General features: G+C 35.6%; 2 protein-coding genes across 10 annotated transcripts in view; one reads left to right on the top strand and one right to left on the bottom strand.

Annotated features, from left to right (window-relative positions):
- Positions 1-18,989, bottom strand: part of DDX4 (DEAD-box helicase 4) — a 66,755-nt gene that overhangs the window by 7,918 nt on the left and 39,848 nt on the right. For all 9 annotated transcript variants that reach the window (XM_036846801.1, XM_036846800.1, XM_036846806.1 and 6 more), the window contains 9 exons: positions 17,887-17,934; positions 16,162-16,209; positions 14,801-14,848; positions 14,435-14,577; positions 13,643-13,795; positions 12,356-12,510; positions 9,270-9,399; positions 7,720-7,886; positions 462-607 (listed from right to left, as the gene is read on the bottom strand). In XM_036846801.1, coding sequence (XP_036702696.1) covers positions 462-607; positions 7,720-7,886; positions 9,270-9,399; positions 12,356-12,510; positions 13,643-13,795; positions 14,435-14,577; positions 14,801-14,848; positions 16,162-16,209; positions 17,887-17,934 — 1,038 coding nt within the window. The remainder of the gene's footprint in view (positions 1-461; positions 608-7,719; positions 7,887-9,269; positions 9,400-12,355; positions 12,511-13,642; positions 13,796-14,434; positions 14,578-14,800; positions 14,849-16,161; positions 16,210-17,886; positions 17,935-18,989) is intronic.
- LOC118892314 (inorganic pyrophosphatase-like) lies at positions 4,489-5,636 on the top strand. Its single transcript, XM_036846810.1, has one exon. The coding sequence runs from the start codon at positions 4,643-4,645 to the stop codon at positions 5,384-5,386; it is 744 nt and encodes a 247-aa protein (XP_036702705.1). The 5' UTR covers positions 4,489-4,642; the 3' UTR covers positions 5,387-5,636.

Here is an 18,989-nt window from a genome sequence, read left to right as displayed (position 1 = left end):
GGAAAGGGATAGATTTCTCATCAACATTGTGAAGGAACAGAACTAGATCTTTCAAGTCCCTTCTATCTCAAAAATTCTTTGAACTATGAATACAGGAAGCCTTAGAGAGCAAAAACTGGGAAGTAGAAATACTACAAAGATTTCACTTTTAGTGGAGTAAACAGAGCTTGATGTAAAGATATGTTACTCATCCTTTCTATTTCCTAAAACAAGAAAATATGTATTTCTGCTGGAATAGTTTTTTGTCAAACACTGTTCAAAGTCTCAAATTCTTCCTATTTTTAACATTTATGGAGGAGAAAGGATTATACTGCTACATCATTTATCCAAAAAATTGAATCATAAGAAAAAGAGCTTTAACTTATTTAACTTATGCCAAATAATACTTAAAGTCATTTCTAAAAGTCATTTTTGTAAAAATCAAAATCATAACAAAAGATAATTATATCAATGTAAGGTACCTATGTTTCGTAGAATTTCGACAAGTTTTTCTCTTTTTGAGTACTGGCCAACTTGGAGAATGGTCTGCTGAACATCTCTACATGCTCCACCCACTTGTCCAACAGCAACAAACAAATAATTCGACTTTAAAAACTCCCCAGCCAACCTTGAAAGACAAGAGAGTATTCCTTAACTTATCCTCTTCCATTAATACTCATAATATTCACTGAATTCCTGCAAGTGTTACTTCAATATTAATAAGCCAGATTATAACAGCTATAATAAGAGAAGGTGGATACTTACATCATCCAAGTACTACTTTCAAATATCGGTATTAAATGTTAAGATTTTGCAAAATACTTAACAACTACTAGTGAAAATGTCTGTGTCAAATTATGGATAAGTAATTTCAAGTGGATGTGCTGACCATACAAAACTATATAAAACGTGTATATAACAATTAAAAAAAGTATGCTAAGTATCAGACTATAAGCAGGAATTTTTTTTATTAAAAATTAAAATGTAACCCTACAACAAAAATTCTTTTCTTCATTCACTGTTTTCATGTATGTTATTTCTAGGAGTTGTTTCCTGAAAATATCAGTTGTCAAATTAGTATACTTCAAATGAACTATTAGGAGCAAACCAGATCTTAAGTCAGTGCTTTTTGTAACATGACAAACACAGAAAATGATAATATTTGTACAGCATATAATTGGGCAAAAAAATGAGATGATGTGAAGAGACTAGGGGCCAGGGCCACACCAAGTTGTGGATGCTCACCCCAAAGGTTGGGGGTATCAGCATCTTGACACACACACAACTCACTGACAGCATACAATTAAGAAGCCCTGCTCTAGATCACGCAGGAACACGGAGTAGGGAGAAGGGGAATTGCCAATTACAGAGCAAGTTTGGAAGGAAAAAAAGGGAAGGTCAGGTAGCAGTCATGTACATACTCTCCTATGTAGCAGTCCCTTACTTTCTAGCTACCTCCTAGCATATCAAGAAAATAGTTCAAACTCAGTATATCCATAATCTTAATAAATCACTGCTGCTTCTCTCTCTTCATCTGCTCTTACCATAAAAGAAAAAGAAAAACATTGTTGATATACTACCTCTAGAGACAAGAACCCTCTCAAACCTTGAGATCATCTGCAAGTCTTAATTGTCAATCATCCTTTACACCCATGAAAACATATTCTGAGTGCCTCGTGTCAGGCATACATGGTACAAGGCACTGGGTGTATAAAGATGAATATGATGGTCTCTGCCTCTGAGGTGCTCATATCAAGTAGCATAAATATAATTATATTAAAAAATAATTACTATAATCTAAAATATTTATATAGCTTAGTATTTACATATTTTAATTATTTAATGATTTACTATAATAATCCAGTGTTACAATAGTTAACATCTATTGAACCTTACTATATTCCAAGAAACGTGAAAAGTGTTTTAAATAGTTTCTTTCACAAGATACAGGATTCTTTCACAAGATTGGCAGGAAATGGATGAAATGATGTCTGTTAAGAGTCTTCAAGTTTGAAGCTTGATCTAAGGAAGCAGCAAGCAAGAATGTGAAACAATGATGACTAGGGAAAGGCACTCAATGCAGAAGACGACACAAGGATAAATAATGAGGAGGAACAGAATTTGGCTTGTGTGGCCGATAGGAAATAGTCTAAATAAGCCAGAAATACATCGGTCCAGGTAAAAAAGTGGCAAATGAGGCAGAAATTATCATGTGTAAAAGAATTTGAAAGTTGGTAGTCTGTGGAGATGGAAAGACATGGGAAAGTTTATCTTAAATAAATGGCTATAAAGATCAGACTTTGTTTTGGAATTCATACCAGCATAAAAATGAAACTACAGGCAGGGAGACAGGTTAGAAAGAAAGCTACTACCAATGAGCAGAGGGAAACTGAAAAGGACCTAAAATAAGGTGGGAAATAGAGAAGAAACTAACGAATTTGAAATATTTTAGAGATAACTGCCAAGTTGAACACTTTTGAAGGGCAGAATTAAAGGAGTATGAGGGAGGAATCAACATGATTCAAAGGACTCTGGCTTCGAAAGACCATGATGCCAATCAGGAAAACTGGAAAGGAAAGAGGGAGCTGAAGAATAGGTTCAATTTTGGACTTGATGAACATGAGTTACCGGTAATTCATCTAAGAGGAAAAACAATCCTAAAGAGTTAAATCTAAAAGTCTGGAGCTGAGGAGAGAGATTAAGCATACAAGTAATAACTGGGTTGTTTGTTTTTGATATTAAGTTGTAGAAGTTCTTTACATATTTTGGATATTAACCCCTTATGGAACTTATCATCTGCAAATATCTTCTCCCAACCAGTACATTGTCTTTTTGTGTTTCTTCATGGTTTCCTTCACAGTACAAGACAAACAACCCAATTTTTAAAACTGGGCAGAGGACCTGAATAGACAGTTTTCCAAAGAAGACATACAGATGGCCAACTGGCACATGAAAAGATGCTCAATATCACTAATCATCAGGGAAATGCAAATCAAAACCACAATGAGATACCACCTCACACCTGTCAGAATGGCTATTATCAAAAAGACAAGAAATAACAAGGGTTGGCAAGATGTGGAGAAAAGGGAACCCTTGTGTACTGCTGGTGGGAATGTAAATTGGTACAGCCACTATAGAAAACAGTATGGAAGTTTTTCAAAAAATTAAAAATAGAACTATCGTATGGAGCAATTCCACTCCTGGGTATATATCCAAAGAAAATAAAAACACTAATTTGAAAAGATATGTGCACCCCAATGTTCATAGCAGCATCATTTACAATAGCCAAGACATGAAAAACTAGGTTTCCATCAACAGATGAATGGATAAAGAAGATGTGGTGGATATGTATATGCAATGGAATATTACTCAGCCATAAAAAATGAATGAAATTTTGTCATTTGCAACAACATGGATGGACCTGGAGATTATTATGCTTAGTGAAATAAGTCAGAGAATGACAAATACTGTATGTTTTCACTTATATGTGGAATCTAAAAATAAAAGAAAGGAACAAATATAACAAAACAGAAACAGATACTGAGAACAAACCAGTGGTTACCAGAAGGGAGGGGACTGAGAGAGGAGTAAAGGAGGCGAAGAGGATTAAGAGTTACAAACTACTAGGTATAAAACAAATAAGTTACAAAAATGTAATGTACAGTACAGGGAATATACTTAATATTTTATAATAACTTTGTATGGAATATATTCTACAAAAATATTGAATTACTACATTGAGCACTTGAAACTAATATAATATTGTAAACCAACTATACTTCAATCAAAAAAAAAATACAGGTAATAAGTTTGGGAGAGTAAACAGGTACAAGTGCAAGCCAAGGAAATGGATGCTTCAATGGTTCAGTGAATACGTAGAATGAAAAAAGTGGACTTTAGACAGAATAATAGGCAACTTGTAACATTTAAATGCAGACAGTAAAGCAACTGAGGAGTCATCAAGAACTCAAGAATATAAACAACTCAAGGTCAGGAACTCTATCCTATTTATCATATAGCCCCAGGGCTTATAATCAAATATGGCTCATAAAAAGTCCTCAACAAATATTACTGACTGACGGTAGTATACATTAGTCATTTGGGCTGGCCAGTATCTGAACACTTTCCTATTTCAGGGTAAATTAAAAAAATAGATGGGACCTCCCTGGTGGCACAGTGGTTAAGAATCTGCCTGCCAGTGCAGGGCATACAGGTTCAACCCCTGGTCCGGGAAGATCCCACATGCCGTGGAGCAACTAAGCCCGTGCGCCACAACTACAGAGCCTGTGCTCTAGAGCCTGCATGCTTCAACTACTGAAGCCCGCGCACCTAGAGCCCGTGCTCCGCAACAAGAGAGGCCACCACAATGAGAAGCCCGCACACCACAACGAAGAGTAGCCCCTCTCGCCACAACTAGAGAAAGCCCCGCGTGCAGCAACGAAGACCCAACACAGCCAAAAAAAAAAAAATTAAAATTTAAAAAAAAAATAGACTGGCTTTGTAGCAGCGGCGGCTGGTCTCCGGCATCATGAGTGGCTTCAGCAGCGAGGAGCGTGCCGCGCCCTTCACCCTCGAGTACTGAGTCTTCCTCAAAAATGAAAAAGGACAATATATATATCCATTTCATGATATTCCAATTTATGCAGATAAGGATGTGTTCCACATGGTGGTTGAAGGACCACGCTGGTTGAATGCAAAAATGGAGATTGCTACAAAGGATCCTTTAAACCCAATTAAACAAGATGTAAAAAAAGGAAAACTCCGTTATGTTGCAAATTTGTTCCCTTATAAAGGATGTATCTGGAACTATGGTGCCATCCCTCAGACTTGGGAAGACCCAGGACACAATGATGAACACACTGGCTGCTGTGGTGACAATGACCCAATTGATGTGTGTGAAATTGGAAGCAAGGTATGTGCAAGAGGGGAAATAATCAGGGTGAAAGTTCTGGGCATACTGGCTATGATCGATGAAGGGGAAACTGACTGGAAAGTCATTGCCATTAATGTGGATGATCCTGATGCAGCCAATTATAATGCTATTAATGATGTCAAGCGGCTGAAACCTGGCTACCTGGAAGCTACTGTGGACTGGTTTAGAAGGTACAAGGTTCCTGAAGGAAAACCTGAGAACCAGTTTGCTTTCAATGCAGAATTTAAAGAATTTAAAGATAAGGACTTTGCAATTGATATTATTAAAAGCACTCATGACTACTGGAGAGCATTAGTGACTAAGAAAACTGATGGAAAAGGAATCAGTTGCATGAATACCACAGTGTTTGAGAGCCCCTTCCCGTGTGATCCTGATGCTGCCAAAGCCACTGTGGATGCTTTACCACCACCATGTGAACCTGCCTGCACAATACCAACAGATGTGGATAAGTGGTTCCATCACCAGAAAAACTAAGGAAATTTCTCTGGAATACAAGTTGATATTGCTGCATCCTATTCGTCTGAAAGCATTAGATGCAAAAGTAGTAACTTTTCCAAGCTTTAAATTCATAGAACTAATCAATCAAATTCTGCTGTGACCAATCCAATATATCCATACTGTTATCCATCTAAAAGCATCTTTCATATCAACTAAGATAACTTTTAGTTCCTGCTTAAATACCAAGACAGTTGTAGTTTGGAAGTCATCTGTGAATAAATGTCCAAGATAAGTACGTACTGGATGTATATGTTTGCCACGTGTTAGGAAATAAATAAATAAAAATAAATTTTAAAAAAATTTTATTTGTTTATTTATTTATTGTTGGCTGTGTTGGGTCTTCATTGCTGCATGTGGGCTTTCTCTAGTTGCGGCGAGCGGGGGCTACTCTTTGTTGCAGTGCGCGGACTTCTCATTGCAGTGGCTTCTCTTGTTGCGGAGCACAGGCTCTAGGTGCGCGGGCTTCAGTAGTTGTGGCACGTGGGCTCAGTAGTTGTGGCTCACGGGCTCTAGAGCACAGGCTCAGTAGTTGTGACGCACGGGCTTAGTTGCCCCACAGCATGTGGGATCTTCCCGGATCAGGGCTCGAACCCGTGTCCCCTGCATTGGCAGGTGGATTCTTAACCACTGCGCCACCAGGGAAGTCCCAGAAATAAAATTATTTTGTTGAAAAAAAAAAAATAGATAGGCAGCAGGAATATTACCTGCTAATTAGGTAGGTATTTACCCACCTAGTATTAATTACCTAAGATGATGATGGGAATGTAGATACCCCATTTCAAATTTAAGACACCATTTAAATATAAGAAACTACTCTTTTATGTACCACTAAGAAAGAAAAAAATCCTGGCAACTGGCCAAATGCTTTATTACGATTTAGACTTTTTCCTCAGTAAAGAGCTCTTTTTAACTTTATACAAAGACTTTTAAGATCATCTAATAAGTAATACAAATTGATAGTGTTTGACCCCACATAACATTCTATCAGACCAGGGGGTCCACTTTCAGCAAAGGTGGTATTGCAGCAGGTGCATAACCGTGGGGTCCATATCATACCACAACACCCAGAAGTTGCCAGCCTGACAAACTGGAACCGTCCACTGAAAGAACAGCTAAAGGGATAGCTTGGAAGTGATTCTTTATGAGGATGGAACATCATTCAGTAGGAATCAAAGATCTTCATGTGGTACATGGGTCTGTGAACCAAGGGATACAGCAAGGGTGGCCCACATACCATCCATCACTTCCAGTGACCCACATGGGAAATCTGTGCTTCCTGCCCCCACTACAAGTATAGGTTCTGCAGTTTTGGAGGTCTTGGTTCCCAAAGAGAGAATGGTTCCACCAGAGAAAACAGGAAGAGTCTTACTGAACTGTAAGCTAGAGCTGCTGCATGGGCACTTCAGGTTCCCTGTGGCCAAGGGGTCAGCAGGCAGGAGGAAGAGTCACCACTCCAGCAGGAATGTGTCATCCTAATCTCAGAACTCACAGACCACACAGTACGCGGTATGATACTCAAATATCTGTGGAAATTGGTATATAAATTTTCCAACACAAGCACAATTCCCCCAAGCTCTATTATTTGGTTTGAGGAGAAGGCACAACAATAAAAATAATTTCATTTAGTAAGCACTTATTAAATCCTAGCTAGGTGCTGCACTCATGTACTCTCTCTCTCTCTCTCTCTCTCACACACACACACACACACACACACTTTAATAAAATGTGATGCTGGGGCTTCCCTGGCAGTGGTTGACAGTCTGCCTGCCAGTGCAGGGGACACGGGTTCGAGCCCTGGTCTGGGAGGATCCCACATGCCGTGGAGCAACTAAGCCCGTGAGCCACAACTACTGAGCCTGCGCGTCTGGAGCCCGTGCTCCGCAACAAGAGAGGCCGCGATAGTGAGAGGCCCGCGCACCGCAATGAAGAGTGGCCCCTGCTCGCCGCAACTGGAGAAAGCCCTCGCACAGAAACGAAGACCCAACACAGCCAAAAATAAATTAATTAATTAATTTTAAAAATATATATATATAATATATATATATATATATAAATATATATATTAAAAATAATTAATATTATATATATTAAAAAAAAATGTGATGCTAATGTAAAGCCAGGAATTAAGGTAAGAAACAATGAAAAATATGGTAAACTTCCTGGAAATACTTCTAAACTACCTATGTTACAATCTTAAATTTAGGATTAAATGAAGTAAATCTCTCAAAAATAAGATATTCACATTATTTCTCCTGTTATAAAAGCATCAAGTACATAGCAACTACTTTTAAGAAGAAGAAAAAATCTACCTTTGAATTTCTTCTGGAAAAGTTGCGCTAAACATAAGGGTCTGACGCTGTTCCTTTGACGGCATTCCTGGGCAGGAAATTAACTTCTTCATTTCTGGTCCAAAACCCATATCCAGCATGCGATCAGCTTCATCCAAAACTATATATTTGACTTGTCTGAGACCAATCTTTAAGGATATTTTCAAGGGTGAGGGCAGAGAATGCATACTAGTTAATGTATTAAACTAAAATATTCTCTACAATTCCAACTATTAATATATTCTTAAGGATGAAGATTAGAAATAAATGCATAAAACGAAGAGAACTGTTATGATTAGGTAATACTATCAGTGTTTATTTCAGTTCTCAATTTTGCCTTATGTTATAAAACATTTTATAAGAAAGAAACCAAAACACCTAGATCAGTACTACACAATACACCTTTCTGTAATTACTTAAAAATTCTATATCTTCACTGTTAGCCAGTAGCCACATGCAGCTAATAAGCACTTGAAATGTGGCTAGTGTGCCTGAAGAAATGAATTTTTAATTTTATATCACTTTGAAATTTAAATAGCCACATGTAGCTAGTGACTACTGTATCGGACAGCACAGATCTAGACTATATTATCTGATAAAGTCAGACTCTTTAATGTAAGAAATAAAATTTCTTAATAGCATGACATATTCAAATGTCTTATAACTGCTAAACTTATTTCTAACTCCTTTAAACCCTTAATAAATCCCCCATTCTCTAATCACTCAGGAACAACTGGGAAACTTTTCTTACCTATCATGGATACTTAGTGCTAAAAAGAGAAGCACACATTTGCAAAAAGAAAACAAGTTATTTTGGTACCCCAGGGAAGATGTTTAATCAAGGTGGATTTCTCTGGATACTCTTAATAAGTATCCTAAGAAAAGTCCCTTTACACAGAAAGAGCATGTTTTGAATAATCCCTTTAGAGAAGGGCCTTAAAAAAGCAAATCAGGGTCATGAAAGTGAACTGAAAATATTGATACAGAGATGTAATACTGTGGTATGTGAATACCAAAAAGAAATACATAGCCCTAAAATCTCTTTCTGAAGACAGAAAATTAATAGTCCTGGATAATATCACTCCCACACCTAAAACAGAAGACAAAATTACGGATGCCACAAAGGCTTTCTTTCAGGAAAAAAAATTATTTCATCAAGACATATATGAAAGTAGATAAAAGCACTTATTGCATTTCTCTCCCAGTGTAGTGGGGTATAGGATATGGATTCTGGAATCAGATCCAGATTCTAACCCTAGCTCTATCACTTAATAGAGCTAACTGAGAGGTTTAAAATAAATTACATAATCTCACTAAGTTTGTTTTCCCAAGTATAAAATGGAAAATACTATTTACCTCCTATTTTCATTATTTTAAGATTTATGTGAGAATGCATTCAAAGCATCTGATGGGGGCCTAATATATAAATGGTGCTGTAATAAATGTATGTATCTTTATACCAATCTCTCTCTTCCCCAAACAAAAAAAATTATTAATCAATACCACAACTTTGTTATCCCTCTAGAGCCTACCTTTTCTTTACCTATGATATCCATCAGTCTCCCAGGAGTAGCACATAATATATTACAGCCTTGTACTATTTGTCGAATGGAATGCCCCAACTGGGTTCCCCCATATATAACAACAGCTCTTACACAAGTCCTATTAACAATAAAAGTAAATGTCACTTTCTGGTTACTTGAAAATTAGCCATTTGTTTCTAACAAGATGTAAAATGAAATCCATAATGGAAAAGCTAATACATTCAACATTCTTTTAAAAAAATTAAATTCTTCCCAGAAAGAAGCTGAAAAGCTGTGGGGAAAAAATATTTGCAACCTGTCTGATAAAGGGCTCTTCAAAAACAATGATAAACATGACCAGCACTCACGCAATAAGCCAAAAACATGAACAAATGGTTCATAAAAAATACAAAGGTTTTTAAACACTTTAAGTTCAACATTACTTTTAAAAGCAAAATAAATGAAGACTAACAACATTTTCCCTCAAGTGTGATAACACCATGTTAGCCAGGGTGTAGGGAAACTGGCACTCAGGAGGATAAACTGATACAACACCTTTCACAATTTTAGTCTCTATTGAAATTTTAAAACATATCTTTTTCCCAGTAAATTCACATCTAGGAATTTTCCCTTCAGGTATGTCCCCACATATGGGTAAAGATGACTGTAAAATAATATTCACTACTAACATTATTTTTAGTATCAAAAGATTGAAACCTATCTAATTGTCTAACAATAAAAGACTTAAAATTATAGCCCACCCATACAAAGGAATACTGTGCATTCATAAAAAGGAGTACAGTTCTAGAGTAAGCATTAGCGCCAACATACACCATTTTTAAAAAACACGGTGGCAACAAGCTTAGTATGCCACCATTTGTTGAGAGAATTAAAGTGCATACATGTGCACCAGCTATTTCTACAGTAATTCACATAAACTGTTAATAGTGTGTAAACTCTGAAGAGGAGAATTAAAGATAAACATTGATACTTTCCAGTTTTTTGCCACAAAAATGTTCCAACAAATATCCATGTACTAATATTCATTTTGTGCATAATTATCTGAATTTATCATACATATGCTTTTGTTTTTTAAAAAAGAAAACTGTTATCTTTTACTTGATTTAAAAGCCTGAAGTTGGGACTTCCCTGGTGGCGCAGTGGTTAAGAATCTGCCTACCAATGCAGGGGACACGGGTTTGATCCCTGGTCTGGGAAGATCCCACAGGCCACAGAGCAACTAAGCCCATGTGGCACAACTACTGAACCTGCGCTCTAGAGCCCGCGCACCACAACTACTGGAGCCTGCGCGCCTGGAGCCCGTGCTCCGCGAAAAGAGAAGCCACCGCGATAAGAAGCCCACACACCACAACAAAGAGTAGTCCCTGCTCGCCACAACTAGAGAAAGCCCACGCGCAGCAACGAAGACCCAACACAGCCAAAAATAAAATAAATAAATAAAATTTTTTAAAAATGTACTGGAAAAGCTTTAAAAAAAAAGTAAAAATAAAAGACTGAAGAGCAACATACTACATGGGGATCAGCAAGAAATAAACACTGGTATAAGCAATGTACACCTACTTTTTCCAAAAGATCTGTCAAGCTTGACATTAAAGGGATTTTAATAATTTTAATTTTTTCTACTCTCATTTTAAATAAACTGATTTATACAAAATAAAAGGTGACACTTCTATACAGAGAAAACTCTAAAAAATTGTAAAGAAAAACACTAATATCCCAATAGATAAACTGGTAGATAACAAATGCATAATTCACAAAGGAAAACGTATAAAGCGTTCAACCTCTCAATAACCAAATAAATGAAAAAAAAAAAATGAAGATACCTGTGGTGGTTTTAAAATATGTACACAAATTCTTCAATACTCCTTCCTTTAAACATAGATCCTAACTCCGCTCCCCCATAGGTGTGTACAAGGCTGGCTTCATAGGTGTACAACCTGTGCAGTCATACAGGGTCCCAAGCTTAGAAGAGCCCTGTGCTTGGTTTAATGTTCTATATTTGCTGCTTAAAATTCATAGTTTTTTTAACAAAGGACCCTGCGTTTTCATTTTGCACTAGTTCTAGCAAATTATATAGCCAGTCCTGAGTATGGGCTAGACTTACTGACTTGCTTAGTAACAAACAGAATATGGCCAAAGTGACTGCAACTGTTTTATAAAAGTCACAGCAACCTCCTCCTTGCTCTTTCTCACTGACCACTCAATCTAAGGGAAGCCAGCTGTCATTTCCTAAGGACAATCAAGCATCCTTACACAGAGATCCAGTCAAACCTTCAGATGACTGCAATCCTAGCTGACATCTTGTCTGCAACCTCATAAGTGATCCCAAGTCAGAAACACCCAGCTAAACTGTTCCCCAATTCCTAACCCTCAGAAACTGTAAGATAATATTTATTGTTTTGAGCAACTAGGTTTTAAGGTAAGCAGCAACAGATAACTAATACAGTACCAAATACTGGCAAAGTGTATAGTGAAATTGGCATTCTCATATACTGCTGGTAGAAGGCAAGCTTTAAAATAAGTCCATATTCTTTAACATTAAATTTATAAAAATCCACTCTAAGAAAATACTTAAAACATAAAAGTAGAAAAAATTTATATAGCAAGCTGTTCATTACAGCAAGAATTATTTTTATTTATAGTAGCTCCAAATTAGAAACAACCTAAATCCCCCAAAATAGAGAAATAAAATACATACACATGGGCAATCTTAAAGTCATTAAAAATTAGGTCTGATTGTTAAATAAGCAGTTATCCATTTTATTAAGTTACGTGTAAAAGAACAGAAAATTATTAGGAACACCCTAAGTTCATTTTTTAAACATACATTTAAAAACTACCAGAAGACACACCAATATGTTCACTATTGTCTTATCTATTTCTATTATCATCTAATTTTTAATAAGAATGTTTCTTTTTAAAATAAAGAGATCCCATAAACAAGATTATGAAAAAGTAAACTTCAATCAATTACATGAGTGCATTCTTATTCATGCACTGAGTTCTTCCCAAAATAAGCAAGAAAATTCTCGAAAGAAAAACTTGTTTGTGAGTGGCATTCTAGATGTACTTACCCAAAAGAAAATTTTCTGGCTTCCAAATAGATTTGACTGATCAATTCTCGAGTTGGTGCGACAATAATACACTCTGGTTCCTGCAGCTCTTTAAAACGACTGGCAGTTACTCCATCACGCATCATATGAGCCAAAATTGGCAAGAGAAAAGCTGCCTAGAAGTTAAATTCCATAATTTACAGACGTATAGTGCATCATCCTTCTCCCTATGGCAACCTATTCCTCATGTCTTTATATCCTTTAGCTTATTCTTTCATCTTTTTGGTAAATTTAAGATGAGAAAGGAAAACAATTTTTATTTCCATGAGTTTTTAACATTTAGGTCTTCATGCTCATATTATACAATATAAAATGTCTGATAATGTTAATCTACCCTATGAAAATATCTTTTTTTTTTTAAAAAGCACAGCCATAGATTCTAAACAAACTTATTTTCAGAGGTTAATGCAGCATGCAGCATTCATTCTAAATGACTCCTTTTGGGGTAGAAATAAAATTATCAGAATGCATGACAAAAGTGGTCCACAAGCAGAGCAAAACTTGGGAAATCATTCATTTGGATTACTAAACATATCACCCTTATTAAAGTTACATGTGGCAAGAAACTCTGTGGTATAAGTTTCCTCATTAAACAAATAAGACACTAAAATCTACCTCCAAAACCACATTTAAGTCACACAACAGCTGCTGTATTATACAACTCACTCATTTTCCCTTCAACTCTACTAGGGAGGCTTTTTAAGACTAATATAGTATGAACCAAGACTCTATGATCCTGGAAATGACAGTCTTTAATACTCATCTCATGGAACCCTATTTAATAGACAAACCCCACAGTTTAGTCCTAAGACCAACCTGGTCCCATCAGAGCTCTTTTAGAATTAGCATAACCTGAGGTCACTTCATACTAAGGACCAGGTACAATACCTACAGCTATTTCTCATTCTCTTGACTCCAAAACTGTATTAGCTGTATTACATAAATTATTTTTTACCTTTCTCTGTGGCTTATAAACTTTGGTGCTTTGACCCTCAATCATTTTGTTTTAGATATTATGTTCCACAAAAAGAGCTGAACACACTTAGAGATTAAAAATCTATGAACTACTCTAGAAATAGTTCAAAATTCTTTCTTCAGAAGTACACAAACCTCAATAAAACCAGAAATCAGAAGCAAACACACATGAATATTTATGACAGTTCACTGAAATCTTCTACTTGGGAAGAACCAAAGTTCAAAAAGTAGCAGTGTGAATATGGGGCAGAACACATGCGGAAAGTGACTCACAGTCTTTCCAGACCCTGTCTGAGCACAAGCCATCAAATCTCGTCCTCCCAGTACAATAGGAATACTGTATTTTTGCACAGGAGTAAGCTTCGTATAACCAGCTTTAGCAATGTTGCTATTCAGTGTCTGACAAAGATTAGCTTCCTCAAAAGTCTAAAAAAAAGCAGGTGGCAGTGATTAAATTCCATATATCATATACAGGTCATCCCATGAACATATTCTATTTGAATTAGTTTCAAGTTGTTAATTCCACTTTATATATACTATGTTAACTTCACAAATACGCCCCCACTCAAAAGTAATATCCAGAACCTGTATGTTATTACTTGATAGAATTAAGGAATATTCCGTACGGACAGTGGTTCTAGAAACTCTTTTCTGTCCCCTTAAAACCTGTGAGATACAAATAACTCTAACCAGTAAAAATGGTTCATTACCAACAATGGACTCTGGGCTCCCCCACTCCTTAGAAAACCACTCCCCTAAGACACACTTTCTCACACACTTAGAAAGCAGAAATCTTGATCTCTAGGAAAAGTATCCTTTTTAGTAAATTTAAATAAAGTTCTCATCCTGGTTTGGGGAGGTGGGGAGGAAATATAGTACCCTCCCTTTCAACATAGCAATTAATTCTAATGTAGATGGTAGTCATGGTTCTAAATTTCCAAACTAAGACATTAGAGAATAAGATGAAAATTTTGTATTCTTTAATACCAACTTAAAGAAATGTACCAAATTTTTAAAAACCGAAGTTTGCTACACAGTCATTATAGAAACAATTATTACACTGACCAGAATTGCTGGTGGTACATCATGTCCAGATACTTCTACAAGAATAGTATCATATTTGTCAAAGTTTATGCCTGTCTGATAATGTGCAAAGATGGAGTCCTCATCCTCAGGTGGAGGAGGTGGTATGTAGGTCACTTTTGGTCCTTAGAATTTAAAAAGAAAATTTACATTACAAGGACTAGAATAAAAATAAGAGGGAAAACATACAAAAACTGACAAACTCAAATTTTAAATACTGTAGTAATTCCCAATGTTCACCATTAAAGTTTTCACTTCAAATTTTAAAAAGTTACCTGTTTTTAAATACTCTGTATTTGTATTAAAATGCAATATACACTCATGTGGATCACACAAAAATTAATATACCTTGAGTGTCACCGCTTTCTCTTCTTTCAGCTTCTGACTTCCAAGAATCTTAAAAGGAATCAAACCGAAAAACAGATAAATGTTTTTAAAAATCAAGGGGTGTAGTGAGGTGGATGGAGTTAGAGTCTGTCATACAGAGTGAAGTAAGTCAGAAAGAGAAAAACAAATACAGTATGCTAACACATATATATGGAATCTAAGGGGGAAAAAAAAAAAGGTCATGAAGAACCTAGTGGCAAGACGGGAATAAAGACACAGACCTACTAGAGAATGGACTTGAGGATATGGGGAGGGGGAAGGGTAAGATGTGACAAAGTGAGAGAGTGGCATGGACATATATACACTACCAAACATAAAATAGCTACTGGGAAGCAACCGCATAGCACAGGGAGATCAGCTCGGTGCTTTGTGACCACCTAGAGGGGTGGGATAGGGAGGGTGGGAGGGAGGGAGATGCAAGAGGGAAGAGATATGGGAACATATGTATATGTATAACTGATTCACTTTGTTATAAAGCAGAAACTAACACACCATTGTAAAGCAATTATACTCAAAAAAAAAAAAAAGGTTGATACAACATGCATATATAATGACCTCAATTTTTTAAATACATATATAGATTAGAAATAAGACTAGAAATGAATATATCAAACTATATGTAGTAATTATTTGTAGGTGATGAGATTACAAATTATGTTTTCTTCATGTCTTTATTTGCCTAAGAACACATTAATTTTACAATTAGGAAAATAAAAGTTTTTGAAAATTAATAGAAAAGTGGCTTGTATATTATCAGAAAGGAAGCTGACTGAAGTTGTTAAATTTTGAGAGTGAAAACATGTTTGGAATAAGAGAAAAAGCCTTGAATTATTACCTAGTTTTTAATTTGCATCAAATAGACATTAATAAATAATAATACAAGGTGTGTGATATTATCTTCATTAACAATATTTCAATGCCCTTAACTATATAATTAAGTTGAATGAAAATTCTAAATACATTATAGTTTATACAAATTATTTCCCGAACATATAATAGTTAATATTTTACATTTCACATATCTTTGAATAAAAACAGAAAAGTTTAAAGTACTAGATTTTACCCCCCCAAAAAACATTTTGTTCTCCTCCCAGTCTAACAAATTCAGCCAGCTTGATGATATGAATATATTACAGTGGTCTGAAAATATAGACTCTGCTACCTTACAAGATTTCTTAATTTATAAAATCTGACTTACTCCTTTAGCTGTTTGTAAACCTAATAAATATTCCATACTTATAAAAAAATTATATATATAAAAATCAAGGGGTAAAAGAATGCTCACTATAAAAATCAAATACCTTATCTAAAGTAAAACTTACTCTTTCCAGAGGCTGTAATTACTTCTTCATTTAAACCTTTGTAACCACCTATTAAAGAAATCCACAAGATACAGTCAAGATACAAGATACAAGACTATGCACATCTTTCTTTTCATTGCTTATCTTCAAAGAGAAAAAGTTCTAAAAATGCATAAAGTCCCTTCATACAAATAATACTTGAGACAATTAAGATAAATAGAACCCTGAACATTTTGTTTCCTTAGCATTCAACATGCTGATTTTATGCAGATTACACTGTTATAACATATTAGTATTTTTTTGTTTAAACTGTTATGTCTCTTTCCTGATCCCTATATTCCTCAGCAAAGGAATATATTTTCTAAAAGGAACTAAAAATCCATCTTTGTTGGGATGTCCCCACTACAACCCATAGGTTCTATGATTTGCTAGGACTCAGAATATAGTCATAACCATGGTTGTGACTTATTACATAGAAAGGATAGGGAGCAAAATCAGCAAAGGAAAAAGGTGTACGGGGAAAAGTCCAGAGAAAACCAGGCACAAGCTTTCAAGAGTCTCTCCCACTGGTATCACACAGGACAAGTTGTGACAACATGCTGGAAATGCTGTCTACCAGAGAAGCCCATTAGAGATTCAATATCCAGGGTTCTTATGAGGTGCTGATAATGCAGGAACCTTCTGCCTGGCATGTACCAAACTTCCAGACTCCCAGAAGCAAAGCAGGTATTCAGCATAAACCACACAGTTGTACAAACTGTTTAGGCACAGTGAGCCACTCACACCAGTTAACAGTGGTGAGAACCCTCCCTAAATCCACGTTCTCAGAAGCCAGGTAAGGGCCAACCTTATAAGCAGGACTTTCAAAGAACAGCAGTCAGGTCTGCCGTGTTGACTCTTTTCTATACACTATCTTTCTGATCTTTAGACAAGGAGTCATCTATTGTGCCACTTTCAGGTACTATCACAAAAAAAGAACAAGGACTGCATTAGATTTGAAAGGCTAACTAGATATAGCATTTTTACATGTGAGCTAATTTTCTTGTCCTGTATGTCCACAGGTCTTGAAATCCTTTTTCAAACAACATCTGAGCATTTGCAGAAGATACGGTTTAGCCATTAATAATCTTTTTCTATAGTGAAGAATCCAAGAATCCAAAGGAAGGAAGTGGGGACTAATAATGATCACCAAGAATTTTTCAGAGACATCAAACAAGCTTTATTGTTTTACTAGTCTGGAAAACATTTCAACTTTTATGTGACATTTAGATATTTTTAACTCTGAAAATTTTTTTCATAGTATAAAATCATCTATATTGAACTTTCTTTATCCCCTATACCAAGCCAAATAACTATCTCATAAGAAAAAACATTATTTTAATAAGAATTTGTACATATAGATTACATCTCAATCTTTAACATCTGCATGGTATCTCCCATTTTATGGTTATATCATTTATTAAACAGACTCATGAATTTTTAGGTGATTTTCAGTTTTTACTTATTATAAATGAAGCTTCAGTGAACACACTTTTACATGTATTGAGCAAATACACCTACAGTATGTAATTCCTATAACGGAATCGTTGGATTAAAGAGTAGTAGTAAACAACTCCTCGAAACTGGCTGTGCAAGTGCATACTCCACAAAGTGTATAAAAGCAGCAACAGTTACCTTTAACTTCAAAAATTAAGCTTGGATTACAGTAATTTTAACCACTTATAGGTAAACCAGATAAGAACTCACCTCGTCCACTTCCACTACCACTTCTGCTTTGATAAGCGTCACCCTTACCTGCAAGGCATTGTTTTACAGAAGATTTAGAGAAATCACAGCTCCTCCTCAAGCATATAAACCATATAGCTATTTCTTTTCATATACTGAGTAATTACTCAGGATTCTAGTCCCTTAATCCACCCATCTCTTAATTCTATACTTAAACCTTTTTCTCATTTGAACATTTTGTTTAAAGACTTCATTTTTTTTTAGGGCAGTTTTAGGTTCACAGAAAAATTAAGCAGAAAGTACAGAGACTTCCCATATACCTCCTGTCCCCACACCTGCAGAGCCTCCCCCCATTATCAACATCCTCCACCAAAGAGGTAATTTGTTACAATTGATGAATCTACAATGACACATCATAATCACCCAAAGTCCATCGTTTACATTACAGTTCACTCCTGGTATTATACATTCTTTATGTTTGGACAAATGTATAATGGCATGTCTCCACCATTACAGTATCATACAAAGTAACTTCACTGCCCTAAAAATCCTCAGTGCTCTGCCTATTCATCCCTTCCCCCAACCCCTAGCAACCACCTATTTTTTTCACCCTTCTTCTTATAGTTTTGCCTTTTCCTGAATGTCATATAGTTGGAATCATACAGTATGTAGCCTTTTCAGATTGGCTTCTTTCACTCAGTAATACACATTTAAGGTTCCTCTATGTCTTTTCATACCTTAATAGCTCATTTCTTTTTAGTACCACAGTTTATTTATCCACATTTGAACATTTTTCGTCAATAACTATGTTCCATTTTTTTCACTTTCTCCTCAAATCCCCTAACTCAGAATCCTTTCTTTGAAATCAAAGCAAACTTCATTTTCCTTCTTCCAATTAAAAGTATAATTTATAACTCAAATTAACTGGTAGATAAGAGAGAAGAAATAATTCACAGAGCACAAACTATTTATAAGGGAGGCAAAACTGTCCATGTATTTTTGCCTACAAATCTAAAAAGCAGAGAAAATCATGAGCCAATCTAGTACACTTAAACATATATATATTAGGTTTATTAATCCTAGAGCTAAAAGCAAATGTGAATGATTAATATTCAGTAATAAAT

The sequence above is a fragment of the Balaenoptera musculus genome, chromosome 3 (assembly GCF_009873245.2).
Source record: "Balaenoptera musculus isolate JJ_BM4_2016_0621 chromosome 3, mBalMus1.pri.v3, whole genome shotgun sequence".
Lineage (NCBI taxonomy): Eukaryota > Metazoa > Chordata > Mammalia > Artiodactyla > Balaenopteridae > Balaenoptera > Balaenoptera musculus.
The sequence above is the reverse complement of the archived record's forward strand: the minus strand, read 5'-3'. Positions and strand labels throughout refer to the sequence as shown.

Bases quoted from the DNA above. Each gene is read 5' to 3' on its own strand.
- LOC118892314 (XM_036846810.1), top strand. From the start codon at position 4,643: ATGGTGGTTGAAGGACCACGCTGGTTGAATGCAAAAATGGAGATTGCT.